Source organism: Bufo gargarizans, chromosome 4 (assembly GCF_014858855.1).
Source record: "Bufo gargarizans isolate SCDJY-AF-19 chromosome 4, ASM1485885v1, whole genome shotgun sequence".
In the NCBI taxonomy this organism is placed as follows: domain Eukaryota; kingdom Metazoa; phylum Chordata; class Amphibia; order Anura; family Bufonidae; genus Bufo; species Bufo gargarizans.
The window spans coordinates 276,112,032-276,131,052 of NC_058083.1; the positions used below are offsets into that span (position 1 = coordinate 276,112,032).

At 43.1% G+C, this 19,021-nt stretch overlaps 1 protein-coding gene across 1 annotated transcript in view; it reads left to right on the forward strand.

The window, feature by feature from the left end:
* Positions 1-2,892: 2,892 nt before the first annotated feature.
* The window catches only part of LOC122935374 (peptidase M20 domain-containing protein 2-like), a 57,836-nt gene continuing 41,707 nt past the window's right edge, over positions 2,893-19,021 (forward strand). Inside the window, exons 1-4 of the mRNA XM_044291138.1 lie at positions 2,893-2,897; positions 3,000-3,438; positions 11,533-11,681; positions 18,187-18,329. Of these exons, the coding sequence (XP_044147073.1) occupies positions 2,893-2,897; positions 3,000-3,438; positions 11,533-11,681; positions 18,187-18,329 (736 nt within the window). The remainder of the gene's footprint in view (positions 2,898-2,999; positions 3,439-11,532; positions 11,682-18,186; positions 18,330-19,021) is intronic.

Consider the following 19,021-nt stretch of genomic DNA (forward strand, 5'->3'; position numbering starts at 1 on the left):
GGTACAGACGGTAAGGTGGTTGGTGCAGTCGTCTCCTCCAGTGTCTTCACAGGGGTGGCAGCTGCTTCCACGGGAGCGGCCTGGAGTGCGGGCTGGCCATCTTGTCCTCAGCGCTGGTGGCAATCTGAGCTGCGGGCTCGGCAGCCACGGAGGGATCCACTGCCTCCGGGATTGCGGCAAAGATGGAGGGGCCACTTCTCTTTACCAGCTGGGAAACTTTAATCTCTGGCGGGTGGTCCTCATAAACAGGCTCTCTTCATCTTGGCTTTGGGGGCTGCGCCATCTTGCTTGGCTCCTCTCTCAGGATGAGTACAGGAAGTGAGGGTGGAGCCCATGGGGAGGAGTCTTCACTCCCTTGGCTCACATTGCAAAGTTCTTGGTGGGCAGTCCTTAGTTTTCCCGCTTCTAGGGGGGGGTGTAGATATAATTTTCGCGCTCCTGGGAGGGTGTTCTTGAGTTTTCCTGCTTCCAAAGGGCATGAAAAAACGGCACCATTGCAAGAAATATGGTGAATTAACCCCTGAAGTGCCGGTGTGCACAATGTAGCGCTTTTCTGACACCGGAATAAAGGCAATAAAAGTCAATTTTCAGGGTTTTGGTACAATCTGTAGGCCTTGTAGCAGGGATAGGCACACAATCCGATCCTGGTATGGCAGGGATAGGCACACAATCCAATCCTGTTATGGCAGGGATAGGCACACAATCAGATCCTGTTGGCACACAGTTCGATCCTGTTCCAGTGACGCCAAAAAAACAATGCAATGAGCAGGATAAGGGTTTACTGACACCACTTATGCAGTGTGAATATGGGTAGATAATAGTTTATAGTTTGTTCGTGATGCCAATTACAGCGTGCGCAGGGTACTATCACAGGGCCCTTCCAAGGTGTTATAACGCACGTCCCAGGTTAGGAATGCCAGAGTGGTGTGATTGCCTATAGAGTCTCTGTATGGTGATAATAATGGTGTCAACAGTGTTTCCTACCTGGATTCTGGCTGGACTCCTGGCTCACTTGCAATAAATTGAGTGTAGTGATAGTAGGAGTAATAGAGGGATTTTGCAGCAGAAATTGATATCCAGACCTTTAGGTGAAGTTCAAATTTTTCTTTATTGAAGATAACTTTCATCCAAGCAGAATACAGCTTTGGTCTTTGGTTCCAGCAGGTTTTGGCAATGGTTGGCAGGAATAAATCTTCTGCACTATAAATCTGGAGCTTGCAGGATAAGACATCTGCTTAGTAGCTCGGAAACTGTGGCAGGAATTTATCTTCTGCACTTCTCTCTATCTTCTGCTTTGTGGGGACTGACTAGCTGACGAGGGATATGGCTTCTCCTAGGTCTCTGGACTTTACTCACAGATAGGCTCTCAGGGAATGCTTTTGTCTTGGAACTCTGGAGGTTGTCTGTTTTCTTGTCATCCAGCTGAGGCTGCAGGGCTCAGTCTGGGTATGTGATCAATGTCTCAGCCGAGACAAAATCCTGGCTTTCTTCCCTAAGCAGGGGGCTCCTGAAGACTATCACACAGCCTTCCCCAACAGGGGTTGGCTGGCACACTGACCTAACTTCCTTCTCCACCCAAGGTGTAGGATGTGGGAACAGTCCTCACCTCCACAGAGGGGAGCTAAGCTGGAATGAACCATTCCAGCTTAGATACACTAAACTGTAACTAGTTCCTTACCAAAGCATTTCTGCCACCTGTTGGTCAACCTAGAAAACTACAACAATAATTGTATATTAATACAGTGTTTAATGTTGTGAAGACATGAGCAAAATCATATTAGATGACAATGTAAAGGTTCTTAGAAGATAGTAGCGGGGTGGAGGCATGTAGTAACACAACTCTGTGGTGTTACATATGCATTTATATTCCCCATAAAAAATGCAACGCTGCAGCACATTTTATTAAAACTTTGATATGCTGTTCCTCTGTTGTTCTTCCTTGGAAGTGTATGAATAATTTAATATCCGTGATTACAATTTCCTCTTGTCAGCAGGTTGTCAACACTAAATAGACTGTACCATAGTGTACAGACTTACCCCAGCGCAAACAATGATGCTCCACAATTGTTCTTGCTTAGGTAATAAAGGATTTATAAAACAGACATGTCAATAGAGGTTACAGTAAATAGTCTCTATTCCAACTATCCATTTTCATTCATCATTCCAGTACATCTGTGCAGCTACTACTACTGTAAACATATAATAAAAATAAAATATATAATCACTAGGTATTTATTAAGATAGCAGTGGTAGCATGTGTATTCCAAGAATGATCTCTAGAGAGAGTGAAGATAAATAACCTCCTAGGTAATTCTGGGAATTGAAGTCCGTGGGATGCTTATGCCAAGCATAGTCTTCTCTTGACTGACTACAGTTCCCAGAAGGAAGCGGTTGTAATATTCTGCATGCTTTGGCACAGAGACAGCTTTCAGGTTCACTGTGTCATGTACTTACCCATCTGTCTGGCCTCTCTAATCCGATACCGCCAGTGCCAATCCAATACTGTGGCAACCAGCCCGCTTACAGAGAGCTGGGTCGCCTAATGCCATCAGGGTATTTAAACAAGCAACTTCTGGCCACAGTTGCCTGTGATTGGTCTTTCTGTCTCACAGGCGCTCTTGTGCCACTTCCTTGATTCCTAGTTGACTGATCTTCTGCCTGTAGTGACTTTGCCTCTGATTGTTGACTCTGCTGTGTATTTGACACTTTCTTTGATGTTACCTCCTGGTATCTGACCATGCTGTGTTTTTGACTTTTTGGTTTGTCACTCTTTGGCTCTGTCACAGTTTTGTGTTTCCTACCTTTCTCCGAGGTTAGATCTTGTGCATGCTAGGGACTATCACCTAGTTGGTGGCAGTAGTTTAGGGCGGATTGATTAAGTAGGCAGGGAGAATGGTGTGGGTGGAGTTTAGATTTTCACTGTACCATATATAACGTGACAAACTGTAGCTGTAGAATGCTGTCACCCTCAGGCAGTCCTCATCATTAACTTACAACAGAACTAAGGTTTGTGACAGAGAGCAGCGTACGAGAGGCAGAGATAGATCTGAGATGGCTCTTCTAAAGCAGTGCAAGCAGCAAGTGTGTGATGTGATAGAGCAAGAGTCAGAGAAATTACATGCCCTGAGCCAGGACATATGGAAGACCCCAGAGCTGGCTTATAAGGAACACACAGCTCATCAACTCCTTACAAGCTTCTTCTCCAGCCGGGCATGGGAGGTACAAGCCCACTACCATTTGGATACTGCATTTCGAGCACAGTGGACCTCTGAAGCCACTGACAGCCCTTGTCTGCATGTAGGCTTCCTGTGCGAGTATGATGCTCTGCCTGGGATAGGGCATGCCTGTGGGCACAACCTGATTGCTGAAGTCGGGGCGGCTGCTGCACTTGGACTGAGAGGAGCTCTGGAGAGTGTGCAACCACCACGGCAGGTCCAGGTAAAGGGTCTGATGTTACATATACATAGTTTAGTACAGTTAAAAAAGCACACATATTTCTGTAATTCATACTTGCCTACTCTCGCAGTTTGTATGCGAATCTCCCAAAAATGTTGGGGGGTACTGCCTGGAGCCCAGGCAGAGCAGATAAATCTCTGACACCACCACAAGAGTAAGTCACAGCAAAAGTAATAAAGTGTAGACTGTGGCCAGTCATAAAGTCAACTATAGGCTGCTTTCCGTAACTCTGCTGTTCATAGCGCCCTAGCGTTACTTCATGTTTGTCTTGCTTGAGGCAATACAACTATCTCATGTTAGTCAGAAACTGCTTTTATGTTAGAAAAATTTGTCATTCCTGGCACATTGTATGCAGCTATGGGGGCTTCTATTGACACTGCTTTGATGTTATTCAATTATTATTTAATGTAAAATGTTAATTACAATCACAGTAACTTACACCTAAGCTTCTCCATCATCAAAATAGTGAATGACACTGGTAAAAAGTATTTGAACTAATCCACAGAATTCTATATAAGACCCTTTAAACTGTTATGTTTAATATATCAATCTAAAACCTTATACCCAAACTATGATTGGATTATGGTGCCAATCAATCACCCTGATAGTTCAAAGATACAAAAAATAAAGATAGAAATGAGATAAACATACAGAGAGAAGCTGGCCAAGATCCTTGGGGAGGGAGATAAACTTACTCTCTATAACCCTACTGTACCCCTCAGCCCAGAGAAGAATTCCAATGGTGGAGACTATCTGTCCACATTCCTTGGCTAGATAGCCCTAAATTACCCTAAAGGTGTTTGGGGTTGAAACCCCCAAGATCCCGACGCGTTTCTTCAAACAAAGTGGGTTCCTCAGGGGGTCAGGATGTTGGGTATAATCAAATAGTTAACACATAAAGAAATAATGAATAGTACAGGAGGGTGGCAAAAATAGACAGAAAAATGATGTAAATAATGAATATTTCAATATCTGTCTCACTGTTTGGAAGTCGACTAGAATGATACTGGCTGCCTGATACTTCAAACACCAGACGCGTGCAACCCCCTGTAGATGCCTAATGCCTAATTCTGGTAGACTTCCAAAAAGTGAGACAGATATTGAAATCTTCTTTATTTACATCTGTCTATATACATTTTTCTGTCTATTTTTGCCACCCTCCTGTACTATTCATTATTTTTTTATCATTATTTATTCGTCTTTTTGGCTATCATGTGTTAACTATTTGATTATACCCAACATCCTGACTCCCTGAGGAACCCATTTTGTTGGGGGAAACGCGTCGGGGTCTTGGGGGTTTCACCCCCCCAAACACCTTGAGGATAATTTAGGGCTATCTAGCCAAGGAACGTGGACAGAGAGTCTTCACCATCAGGATTCTTCTCTGGGCTGAGGGGTACAGTAGGGTTATACAGGGTAAGATTATCTCCCTCCCCCGGGACCCTGACCCGCTCCTCTCTGTATGGTTATCTCATTTCTATCTTTATTTTTTGTATCTTTGAACTATCAGGGTGATTGATTGGCACCGTAATCCAATCATAGTTGGGGTAATAGGTTTTAGATTGATATATTAAACATAACAGTTTTAAGGGTCTTATATAGAAAAACGGACCCCTCTTTACATCTATCTAATTATTGTGTGTTGTTGGTAAAATAAAATGTTGTTTATTTCAACAACTGAAAATGTTGTTTATTTCTACAACTGAAACTTTGTGGTTCAAGTTAACCTCTTGATGATGCACTGATTTTCCATTTTCCCAACCTTCCTGCAGCCATAATGCCATAATGTTTTTGGTAGGGAAATGTGTACTTTATAATGGCACCATTCAATATTGCATACAATGTAGTGGGAAGCTGGGAAAAATTCGAAATAGGGTGAAATTGAAAAAAAAAACAACACAATTCCATCACAGTTTTCTGAGTTTTGCCGGGCTTCAGCTCTAAGGCTGAGTTCACACGGGCGAGATTTCCGCGCGGGTGCAATGCGGTAGGTGAACGTATTGCACCCGCACTGAATCCTGACCCATTCATTTCTATGGGGCTGTGCACATGAGCGATTTTTTTCACGCATCACTTCTGCAATGCTTTAAAATCGCAGCATGCTCTATATTCTGCGTTTGTAACGCAGGACAGGCCCCATAGAAATGAATGGGGCTGAGTGAAAATCGCAAGCATCCGCAAGCAAGTGCGGATGCGGTGCGATTTTCACTCATGGTTGCTAGGTGACAGTCTATTCACTGTATTATTTTCCCTTATAACATGGTTATAAGGGAAAATAATAGCATTCTGAATACAGAATGCTTAGTACAAGGTCAATTGAGGGTTAAAAAAAAATAAAAGAAATTAACTCACCTTGTCCTCTTCATCGCGCAGTTCCCGGTCTCTTCTGATGAGCTGTCGGCTAAAGGACCTTTGGTGACGTCAGATCACATGCTCCAATCACATGGTACATCACCACGGTGATGGACCATGTGATTGGAGCATGTGATCTGACGTCACCAAAGGTCCTTTAGCCGACAGCTCATCAGAAGAGACCGGGAACTGCGCGATGAAGAGGACAAGGTGAGTTAATTTCTTTTATTTTTTTTTAACCCTCAATTGACCTTGTACTAAGCATTCTGTATTCAGAACGCTATTATTTTCCCTTATAACCATGTTATAAGGGAAAATAATACAATCTACACTACAACTAACCCAAACCTGAACTTCTGTGAAGAAGTTCGGGTCTGGGTACCACAGTCGGTTTTTATCACGCGAGTGCAAAACACATTGCACCCGCGTGATAAAAACTGAACATCGGAACGCAATCGCAGTCAAAACTGACTGCAATTGCGTACCTAATCGCGCGGGTTTGCCGCAATACACCGGGACGCATCCGGACCTAATCCGGACACGCCCGTGTGAACCCAGCCTAAGAGCCCTGTTTTCTTCAGAGAGACCAGGGCTTTAACAACTTAACGACCCAGGACGAGAATGCTCTCGTCCTGCAGTCATTCCTCCCCCCGCGTGCGGTCCCCCGGTCAGCAGCAGAGATCCGGCGGTTACTGACTGCCGGATCCCTGCTGCATAGCACCAGCATTGGCGATAACGCCGATGCCGGTGGATTAACCCCTCATATGCCGCGGTCAAAAATTATATTATTGTGTAAAACTTACATAAATAAAAAAAAAAGTATACATATTAGGTATCGCTGTGTCCGTATCGACCGGCTCTATAAAAATATCTATATAATAAAAACTGTGCTAAATAAACCATTTTTGGTCACCTTACATCACAAAAAGTGTAATAGCAAGCAATCAAAAAGTCATAAGCACACCAATATAGTGCCAATCAAACAGTCATCTCATCCCGAAAAAAATGAGACCCTACCTAAGATAATCGCCCAAAAACTGAAAAAACTATGGCTCTCAGACTATGGAGACACTAAAACATGATTTTTTTTTTCAAAAATGAAATCATTGTGTAAAAGTTACATAAATAAAAAAATTGTATACATATTAGGTATCGCCGCCTCTGTGACAAGCTGCTCTATAAAAATACCACATGATCTAACCTGTCAGATGAATGTTGTAAATAACAAACAAAAAAACGGTGCCAAAAAAGCTATTTCTTGTTACCTTGCCTCACAAAAAGTGTAATATAGAGCAACCAAAAATCCTATTTGCCCTAAACTAGTACCAACAAAACTTCCAACTTATTCCATTGTTTCTAAAATGGGGTCAGTTTTTGGAGTTTCTACTCTAGGGGTGCATCAGGGGGGCTTCAAATGGGACATGGTGTCAAAAAAACCAGTCTAGCAAAATCTGCCTTCCAAAAACCGTATGGCATTCCTTTCCTTCTGCGCCCTGCCGTGTGCCTGTACAGCAGTTTACGGCCACATATGGGGTGTTTCTGTAAACTACAGAATCAGGGCCATAAATATTGAGTTTTGTTTGGCTGTTAACCCTTGCTTTTTAACTGGAAAAAATATATTAAAATAGAAAATCGGCCAAAAAAGTGAAATTTTGAAATTGTATCTCTATTTTCCATTAATTCTTGTGGAACACCTAAAGGGTTAACAACGTTTGTAAAAAATCTATTTTGAATGCCTTGAGGGGTGTAGTTTCTAGAATTGGGTAATTTTTGGGTGGTTTCTATCATGTAAACTTCACAAAGTGACTTCAGACCTGAACTGGTCCTTTCTGAGAAATTTCAAGATTTACTTCTAAACTTCTAAGCCTTGTAACATCCGCAAAAAATAAAATATAATTCCCAATATGATCCAAACACGAAGTAGACATATGGGGAATGTAAAGTAATAACTATTTTTGGAGGTATTACTATGTATTATAGAAGTAGAGAAATTGAAACTTAAAAATTTGCTAATTTTTCCATATTTTTGGTAAATTTGATATTTTTTTATAAATAAAAATGAATTTTATATGTGATGAAAAAACAGTCTCAGAATGGCCTGGATAAGTCAAAGTGTTTTCAAGTTATCACCACATGAAGTGACACTGGTCAGATTTGCAAAAAATGGCCAGGTTATTAAGGTGAAAATGAGCCTGGTCCTTAAGGGGTTAAGAGACAACCAACAACTCCCCTAATCGTCAGGCTGGGGAGCCATTGAAGCCCAGGGAGCACAGAGCTCCAGGGGAAAGCTGCTTCAGATGCCATGGTCACATTTGACCATGGTAGCTGAGGGCTTTATGTCTGCTATCAGCATTATTGCCAAACTCAGACATGACCCCCAGGTGTCTGCTTTTAAAAACGCAGTGGCCGCCATTTATAAAGACTAAACTTACGCTGTAAATGTATGGCGGAAGTCCAGAAAGGGTTAAAAACTCAGATTGCTGTCACAGTTTTTTTGCAAAACCTAACTGTAGCAACAGGGGTTGAGCAGCAGGGGCAGTGTTTAGGCAGTCTTAATTGCAAGCTTTCATTAGCATAGTAGATACTCGCCATTATGTAGATTTGAAATAGAGGGAGAAATACCTACAATAGAGATGGGATTAATTAAGGCAGTGCACACCTTCTGCTCATCCTCTTTTGCTAAAGTTAGGTAATACAAAAGAGAATAATAGAAAGTTATGACTGTGTTGTGACACGGTTTACTCCCTCAGACCATTGCTCCCTGGGGATAGGTGCAGTGGAAAAGTAGTTTGAAGAATTAGGCCAGAAGTAAACATATAAAGGTCTCTTTTACTTAGTAAGCACAAAGTGCAGATTTTGGCACCAGATGAGTAGGCAGGGTGACTGGTTGTGTGACAGTTTAATAGAACTAGCAGGCACTTGTGGATATAGGTGTCCAATATGACACAGGCTTGGAGTTAGTCTGGCCTGGATGTGGTTTGGGTGATGGGTGTTTGAGCCATAGTCCCTAACCTTGCAGTGTTCTTGCAGTGACCTGCAGTGTCTGCATAGTTATCATTTCACTGATCACTCTGCTGTCTTTTCACACTGATACTCTCTGGGAGCAGTGTTCTGAATACTGAAGGTCTCTCTGGAGCAGTGGCGGATCCAGAGCCTGGTCTCGGGAGGGGCACTTCCAGATTGTTTTGTGGCGGCGGACAGAAAATAATGTGGTGCTTACAGAACAGACTATTTTATTTAACCTATCGTACAGCTCCAACCTTATTTAAAAACAGTCACATTTGTCTTTCCAAATTACGTTTTTTTTTATTACAAACAAATAGGTGACATTTAAACACATATAACTTTATTATTTAACAGTTTTGGAGACATTTGGGGCATCTGTGGGGATAACACTGTTATGGGCATCAGTGGATGACTTTGTTATGGTGGGGTGGGGACAGGGGGGAGGAAAGAGAAGAACTTGTGGAGGGGCCGGGGGTTAACTGGAGCCAGCCAGTCCCCCCTTCACACAGTATTTATTAATCCTTTCAGCAGTCCCCCAAGGGGTTAATAAATACTGTGAATGGGGTGATGCTGAAAGGGGTTAATAACTACTGTAAAGGACCTTTCACAATAGTTATTAACCCCTCTCAGCAGTCCCCCATTTATAGTATTTTTGAACCCCTTTCAGCTATCCCCGGCAGAACAGACCAGTTAGTAATACCTAATTTTCCCCCTACCTTAGTTATTACAGTCAGTCCCCCACTACTCCCCCCACAAACAAACTTTCCCCTGGCCCTTTCAGTTTCAGCAATCCCCATTTCCCAGCCACAGCAAAGTCTTAAGTCTCAGTCTAAGGCCTCATGCACACGACTGTTTTTTTTTTAAGGTCCGCAAAAACGTGGTCCGTAGGTCCGTGATCCGTGACCGTTTTTTCGTCCGTGGGTCTTCCTTGATTTTTGGAGGATCCACGGACATGAAAAAAAAAAAAAAAAATCTAAGTCAAGTTTGCCATTGAAATGATAGGAAAAAACAGACACGGATCACGGACACGGATCACGGACGCGGATGACAATCTTGTGTGCATCCGTGTTTTTTCACAGACTCATTGACTTGAATGGGTCCGTGAACCGTTGGCCGTGAAAAAAATAGGACAGGTCATATTTTTTTCAGGGCCAGGAAAAACGGATCACGGATGCGGCTGCCAAACGGTGCATTTTCCGATTTTTCCACAGACCCATTGAAAGTCAATGGGTCCGCAAAAAAACGGAAAACGGCACAACGGCCACTGATGCACACAACGGTCATGTGCATGAGGCCTCAGACCAAGTTGACAATGACACTACCTCAGCAGAGCTGCGCTCCTGAGAGTCCTGAGACTAAGTCTGTTCCTCCTGCTCGGTCGGAGCTGCTCCTTCCTTCCACTTCCCGCCGGCACTTCCCGCAGGCAGCGTGTGACGTCAGTGCACTCTGCGCAGTGACTTGATTCGGATGATCGGGCGTTCGGAAGCCCTCTCTCTCACTGTATTCTCAAGGGAAGGGGGGGCAATTGACCCATTGTACCCCCCCCCCCCCCCCGGATCCGCCAGTGCTCTGGAGTGTTGGTCTCACAGGAGAATCGTATAAGGTTCATAGGAGTTGAACCTCTGGCATGTATTTCCTCTGCCTTTTTTGTCTGAATCGGAACTCCCCCTCCTGGCAGGAAGCAGGACTAGTCCATGCCTACTAAGAGGGGAGGAAAAGCCCAGTTTCCGCCAACCATTCCTCCTCTTGCTGGAATGAGTGACCAAAATAGAAAAATACATAACATTACAATACATAATAAGATAACAGGAATTGCAGATACTGCGGGGTCTGGGGTACTGCAGATGTAAAGAAGGTACTGGTGTTCTAGGGGGCACACGGTATAACACTGAGAAACCAGAATGAAAAGATGCTTGCACAGGATCTGTAGACTATAGAATAAAATCTCAGTACCATGGTAACCTGTACACTTTTTCATATTTCCATTTTATCCCTGAACATGTTTCTCATCTGATGCATGACGCTATTAAAGTGCACTTCTCCCCATAATATAAATTACTATTAGGCTGCATTCTAATTATGTTCAGGGCTTTCCTGTCATGGACGTTCCCACAACAGGTGGCAGGAGATCGGTGAGATTGGCAACACGTGGTTTCAGGGGCGTAGCTAAAGGCTCATGGGCCCTGGTGCAAGAGTTTAGCTTGGGCCCCCCATCCCTCATTGCTTTGTGGCCAGGGGCAAGGTAGCACATTGCCTTCTTGCTGCCTGAGGCAAAAATTTTAACTGCAACCCCCACCATGCCAAATTCTTGACCTAACCCCTTCTCTCCAGCCAGAGGTGTAACTTGACCAGCATGCACCTTCTATAAAACAGGTGTCTGCTCATGTGGTACAAGGGTCTTTGGGCCCCCTCAGGCTCCTGGGCCTGGTAGCGACTGCTACCTCTGCACCCCCTACTCAAACTGCGGCCCTCCAGCTGTTGCAAAACTACAACTCCCAGCATGCCCGAACAGCCTACAGGTATCAGCCTACAGCAGGGCATTGTGGGAGTTGTAGTTTTACAACAGCTGGAGGGACGTAGTTTGAGGATGCCTGCCCTCTAGCTACGCCCCTGGATCCACGGTACCCCAGTCCAATGCTGCACACATATTACCTTTTTATTACTATTAGACATTTAGATTGCAAGTTTATATTTATGCAGATGTTTGCCATTTCTTAGATCACCGTGTTAGGAACACCTGCTGAGGAAGATGGTGGAGGGAAAATTGATCTTATCAAGGCTGGAGCCTTTGAAGATATGGATGTCGTGCTTATGGCTCATCCTGCCAAAAACGATACAGGTTATATTCCAACTGAAGTCATACATGAGTGAGTAACACAGTAGTGACATTGACAGTGTTAACATGGTAAAAAAGATCAGAACATTTTGATTGCAAAGACCATTAGATAGTTATAACCTTAACCCCTTAGTGACCAAGCCTGTTTGGGATTTAATAACCAAGCCAGATTTTGGAAATTTGACATGTGTCACTTTAGCAGAGAATAACTTCGTAAATGTTCTGCACATCAAAGCAATTCTGACATTGTTAGCGCAGTGGTAGGACCCCTTGCCATGCTGAGTGACCGTGATGTGGTGCATGATGGGCTCCGATATCTTCCTGACAGGAATATATTGGCAAAAGTCTCAGCTTTTAATATCTGATTGTATGACCAGCTAGTATAGTCAGTGACATATCCGTTTGGTGAATTTTCTCTAGTGATTTATATAATTGTATTTTCATCCGCACAATGCTCCAGTCTGTGTCTGTGTAGGATGCTTTTGTGGTGCATGTGGACCGCGCTGGCGTCCTCCTTTGTACGCATTATTTGCTCGGGATGGTCGTTTGCTGCGGTCCACATGCGGTGGGACTGCTCCCCCAATGAGAAACACGCTACAGTGTTTGGGGTTTGAGCAGCTCCCCCATACTTGCCACTGTATTTCTGTGGTTCACATGTGGTGGGACTGCTCGCCCAATGAGAAACACGCTACAGTGTTTGGGGCTTGGGCAGTTCCCCCATATTGGCCACTATAGTTCTGTGATTTTGTAAGAGACTTACTATTTTAACATAAATGTAAACATTTTTGAAGTACCGTACATATATTTTTTCCTGCAACAAGCCAAGTTTGCAGAGGCTTATAAGTAGAATAATAGAACCCCCCAAAAAATGTTACCTCATTTTGAAAAATAGACTCCTTAACGTATTCATCTATGGGTGTAATGAGTTTTTTGACCCCCTAGTCCTGACAGGCAGAGGAAGAAATTAATGCTAAGAAGGTGAAAACATTTTTATTTTTTTACACAAGAGTGTCAATTTAAAAACAGTTGTTTTTTTTTTCTGCAAAGCACGTGAAAATGAAGTACACCCCAAAATGTATCACCCCATTCCTCCTGTCTTCAGAAATACCCCCAATGTGGCCCTAATCTTATGTCTTGACACAGGGAAGGGCCCAAACATAAAGGAGCACCCAGTGGCTTTAAGAACACAACATTTGCTTGAAAATGTTTTAGGCCCCATTGCACACTTGTAAAGGCGTTGAGCTGCCAAAAAAATACAAAACCCCCATAAATGACCCCATTTTGAAAACTAGACCCTCTAAGGTATTAATCTAGGTGTGTAGTGAGCTTTTAGACCCCCTAGTTTTGTGTAGAAATTATCGATTAGCAGGCAGAAAAAATATTTTTCATTTTTTACACAAAAGTGTCAATTTAAAGACAGATTATTTTTGTACAGAGCACATGAAAATGAAGAACTACACCCCAAAATGTATCACCTCATTTATCCTGTCTTCAGAAATACCCCCATTGTGGCCCTAATCTTATGTCTTGACAAACAGGAGGGCCCAAACATAAAAGGAACACCCAGTGGCTTTCAGATAATAAATTGAAAATGGTTAAGTCCCCATTGCACATATCTAATGGCGTTGAGCTGCCAAAATTGTAGAAACCCCCATAAATTACCCCATTTTGAAAACTAGACCCCCCAAGGTATTCCTATAGGGGTTTAGCGATCTTTTAGACCCCCTCGTTTTTCGCAGAAATGAATGCTAAGCAGTTTTCATTATTTACACAAAAGTGTCAATTTAAAGACAGATTTTTTTCTACAGAGCACATGAAAATGAAGAAGTACACCCCAAAATGTAATACCTCATTTCTCCTGTCTACAGAAATATCGGCATTGTGGCCCTAATCTTATGTCTTGACACACGGCAGGACCAAAACATGAACGAGCACCTGGGGCCTTTCAGATAATAAACTGAAAATGGTTTAGGCCCAATTGCACACATGTAATGGCGTTGAGCTGAAAAATTATAGAAAACCATTATGAATGACCCCATTTTAAAAACTAGATCCCTTAACGCATGCATTTAGTGGTGTAGTAAGCATGCTGAGTGCAAAATTATTATACGATGAAATAAAGAGTATACCATATTTTTGCCCCATAAGACACACAAAGTGGGGGGGGGGGGGAATGCCCCTGCGTCTTATGGGGCGAATGCTGACATTTTTACTCCGCTAACACTGATACATCAACCGCTGCGATGTATCAGCGGGGAGGGAGGAGGGGCTGGAGGCCGGCAACTCGCGGCGGGGCCCGGTGCAGTCACTGTACTCTAGTGTAATTTTTTTTGGTGTACACGTGGTACCCTTTGTGCAGGAATGGCGCCAATATATCCCGCAACATTTTTCCAGATGTTCCAATATTTTCCGGCCAGCCTGGGGGGTTAAGTTGGGAGGAGTCTCTGCCCTCATATACAGACAGACCGTAGGTGTAGCCAGCTGTGGTCTCGCACATCTTATATAATTTTACCCCATATCTGGCACGCTTGGAGGGAATAAACTGAGGGAAGGAAAGATGGCCTTTAAAACTAAAAAGGGATTCATTGACGGATAGATTTTTTTCAGGGGTATATAATTTTAAGAATAAATCTTTAAGGAGGGAAATAAGGGGTCTCAATTTATTTAGGTGATCGTAGGCTGGGTCAGTTCTGAGGGGAACTTGGGAATTGTCTGAAAAACGCATAAACCGCATTTGGGCTTCATAGCGGTTTCGGGACATAACTGCTGCAAACACAGGGGTTGAGTGGACAGTACACGCAGCTCAATACGATACTACAGATGGCTTTTTTTACAATGCTCATGTCCAGGGTAAGCCCCCAAAAATGTTACATTTCAGGGACACTTGTGGGGGTCCACCGTCTTATATAGATAGACGTGGGCTTTTGTACAGCAAACTGTGTGGCGTATAGATTCGTTTGCTGCACAATTAACCACAAATAAATTGAAAAAATCATAAGGGGTAAAACTGGTGACATCCACATTTGGGGAGTGAATAGAAATTGGGGTACTTGGGGGGGAAAATGAAGTGGCAGGAACCCACATAATAGACGGGATGGGACCGCTGGGTGGAGGATGAGATGAAGTGCTATGGGGTCTGCGGATGGAAGCGGAGCTTAGGTCCCTGCTATCTGAAAATATTTCCGCCTCTGAAGCTGTGTCAGCTTCAGAGTAGTCAAAGCAGAGAAATTTATGTGCCTGCTCTGCACTGAATAATCTCTGAGCCATTTAAAAAAAAAAAAAAAAAAAAGCTCAGAAAGAAATTTAAATAACTGACCGTCCCTAATAGACTTGTGACAGACACCCACTGACTGCCAGTAACAGACGGACTCAGGGACCCTAATAAAAATAATTGACCGTCACTAATAGATGCCTAATGACGGATGCCTAGTGATGGATACCTAATGATGGACACCAACTGACAGACACCCACTGACCGCCAGTAACAGACGGACACAGGGTCCCTAATGAAAATAATTGACCATCACTAATAGACACCTAATGACGGATGCATAATGATGGACGCCCACTGACGGACACTAACTGACCGCCATTAACAAATGGACACAGGGTCCCTAATGAAAATAATTGACCATCACTGACGGACGCCTAATGATCGACGCCTAATAACGGACACCTACTGACCGCCAGTTACGGACGGACAGTTTATAAATAGATTTTTTTTTCACAGTAAATCGCACAGTAAGTCTGATCTCTCCTCACAGAACAACTGCACTGAGGGGAGAGAGAAGCACAGCCCATGTCCTTGCTGTGTTTAGTAAATATAATGGATGTGAACCTCCATGATAGGTTTATCATGGAGACCACATGATCAGGGACCTTTATTATTGGTCCCTGATGGTTACTGTTCTGAAGGCAGATCTTCAGCACAGTAACCAGTGCGCATCATTTTGTATTTATACATTTTTTTACTGGGTGGGGGGCTCCAGTGCTTTATTTATTTGCTTTGGGGGCCATTTCCCCATTCAGGTTGCTGCGGGACCCGATCGGGGTATAAATATTACTCTTTCTCCTCTCCTGAGGATAGAGAACCCGATGCAGGGGCGGCGGCCGACTTAAAGTATGCGCATGTGCCAGCCCGCTGCCGCCAGCTTTCTTGAGGGCGGGGGGGAAGGTGGGGAAGGGGAGAGCTGCCAGAATTTTCAGTGATCGCCGTGATACAGTGTATCCTGGCGATCACGTGATCAGAGACCACTTGTTACGGTCTCTGATCACTGCCCCGAGCCCTCAGCTACCTGAGGTAGCTGCAGGCACAGAGATACAGCGCATTATTTTAGCGCTAATTTGGGCTGAAGTGCCGCCGTAAAAAGGGGTAAGTCCACATGTGGCAGAAAATTTCCATCGTTGATATAGCCACAAATATGCTGCAGATTGTGCTGTGGATTTACTGTAAAATTTCACCCTTTCTACATTGAAAGTGTTAAGATCCATGGTGAAAATACTTGAACGATTTGAAAATCCGCAATAAGCATGTAATTCCATGCAGAGTATGTCAGCGCAGAAACTGTAGAAGTTACTTGTACTTTAATCCACTGTGGAATTTTTCTGCACAAATACATAGGTAAAACCTGCCACGTGCATTCACCATTAGTGCACTTACATTTGGGAACCTTACTTCTTTTCTTATTTCCTCTTCTGCAGCATTTGATGACCCCTGCAATATGAAGCAGAAACATCATTCATAATACATTTACACACACACACCGACCCCAAACACACACACACACACAGTATGTATATAAATATATACCACTTAAAATTAGCAAAGGCCGTGTCTTCATATCTTCATCCCTTTTAACTTGTGCACTGGTTATACAGGTCCTTCTAAAAAAATTAGCATATTGTGATAAAGTTCATTATTTTCTGTAATGTACTGATAAACATTAGACTTTCATATATTTTAGATTCATTACACACCAACTGAAGTAGTTCAAGCCTTTTATTGTTTTAATATTGATGTTTTGGCATACAGCTCATGAAAACCCAAAATTCCTATCTAAAAAAATTAGCATATCATGAAAAGGTTCTCTAAACGAGCTATTAACCTAATCATCTGAATCAACAAATTAACTCTAAACACCTGCAAAAGATTCCTGAGGCTTTTAAAAACTCCCAGCCTGGTTCATTACTCAAAACCGCAATCATGGGTAAGACTGCCGACCTGACTGCTGTCCAGAAGGCCATCATTGACACCCTCAAGCAAGAGGGTAAGACACAGAAAGAAATTTCTGAACGAATAGGCTGTTCCCAGAGTGTTGTATCAAGGCACCTCAGTGGGAAGTCTGTGGGAAGGAAAAAGTGTGGCAGAAAACGCTGCACAACAAGAAGAGGTGACCGGACCCTGAGGAAGATTGTGGAGAAGGACCGATTCCAGACCTTGGGGGACCTGCGAAAGCAGTGGACTTAGTCTGGAGTAGAAACATCCAGAGCCACCGTGTACAGGCGTGTGCAGGAAATGGGCTACAGGTGCCGCATTCCCCAGGTCAAGCCACTTTTGAACCAGAAACGGCGGCAGAAGCGCCTGACCTGGGCTACAGAGAAGCAGCACTGGACTGTTGCTCAGTGGTCCAAAGTACTTTTTTCGGATGAAAGCAAATTTTGCATGTCATTCGGAAATCAAGGTGCCAGAGTCTGGAGGAAGACTGGGGAGAGGGAAATGCCAAAAAGCCTGAAGTCCAGTGTCAAGTACCCACAGTCAGTGATGGTCTGGGGTGCCATGTCAGCTGCTGGTGTTGGTCCACTGTGTTTTATCAAGGGCAGGGTCAATGCAACTAGCTATCAGGAGATTTTGGAGCACTTCATGCTTCCATCTGCTGAAAAGCTTTATGGAGATGAAGATTTCATTTTTCAGCACGACCTGGCACCTGCTCACAGTGCCAAAACCACTGGTAAATGGTTTACTGACCATGGTATTACTGTGCTCAATTGGCCTGCCAACTCTCCTGACCTGAACCCCATAGAGAATCTGTGGTATATTGGGAAGAGAAAGTTGAGAGACGCAAGACCCAACACTCTGGATGAGCTTAAGGCCGCTATCGAAGCATCCTGGACCTCCATAACACCTCAGCAGTGCCACAGGCTGATTGCCTCCATGCCACGCCGCATTGAAGCAGTCATTTCTGCAAAAGGATTCCAGACCAAGTATTGAGTGCATAACTGAACATAATTATTTGAAGGTTGACTTTTTTTGTATTAAAAACACTTTTCTTTTATTGGTCGGATGAAATATGCTAATTTTTTTAGATAGGAAATTTGGGTTTTCATGAGCTGTATGCCAAAATCATCAATATTAAAACAATAAAAGGCTTGAACTACTTCAGTTGGTGTGTAATGAATCTAAAATATATGAAAGTCTAATGTTTATCAGTACATTACAGAGAATAATGAACTTTATCACAATATGCTAATTTTTTGAGAAGGACCTGTATTCCATAGAAAAGAGAAATAATTGCTAAAATGTATTTTTTATTTCCTAGAGTGACTGTGAAGTATTATGGAAAAGCTTGTCATGCTTCTGCATACCCATGGGAAGTAATTAACGCTTTAGATGCTGCTATTCTTGCATACAACAATATCTCTGTCTTAAAACAGCAAATGAAACCCACCTGGAGAGTTCATGGTGAGAAATGTACTGACTAACTTTCTAATAGTGTTAGGAATTCTGCAGAGATTGGACTTCTGTACATTATATGTTTCAATATTTTATTCACATTTATATATTAGTTGTTCTCTTAGGCCTCTTTCACACGGGCGTCACGTGTGAGGGCCGGATAGGATGCAAAGCGTTTTAATGCGTTTTGCACACGCGTGAGAAAAATCTGCATTTTTGGTACCCAGACCCGAACTCGGACTTCTTCACAGAAGTTCAGGTTTGGGTTAGGTGTTCTGTAGATTTTATTATTTTCCCTTATAACATAATTATACAGAATGCTTAGTAAAATGTCCATTAGGAGGTTAAAAATAATAAACAAATTTAACTCACCCCATCCACTTGGTCGCGTAGCAGATCTCGTCTTCTTTTTTCAGGACCTGGGTAAAGGACCTTTGATGACGTCACTGGGTTCATCACATGGTCCATCACCACGGTGATGGACCACCTGATGGATTATATGATGGACCATGTGATGAGCGCAGTGACGTCATCAAAGGTCCTTTACCCAGGTCCTGAAGAAAGAAGAAAGAAGAGGAGATCCGCTATGCGACCAAGTGGATGGGGTGAGTTAAATTTGTTTATTATTTTTTAACCCCTCCATCCCTAATTTACTTAGCATTCTGTATTAAGAATGCAATTATTTTCCCTTATAACCATGT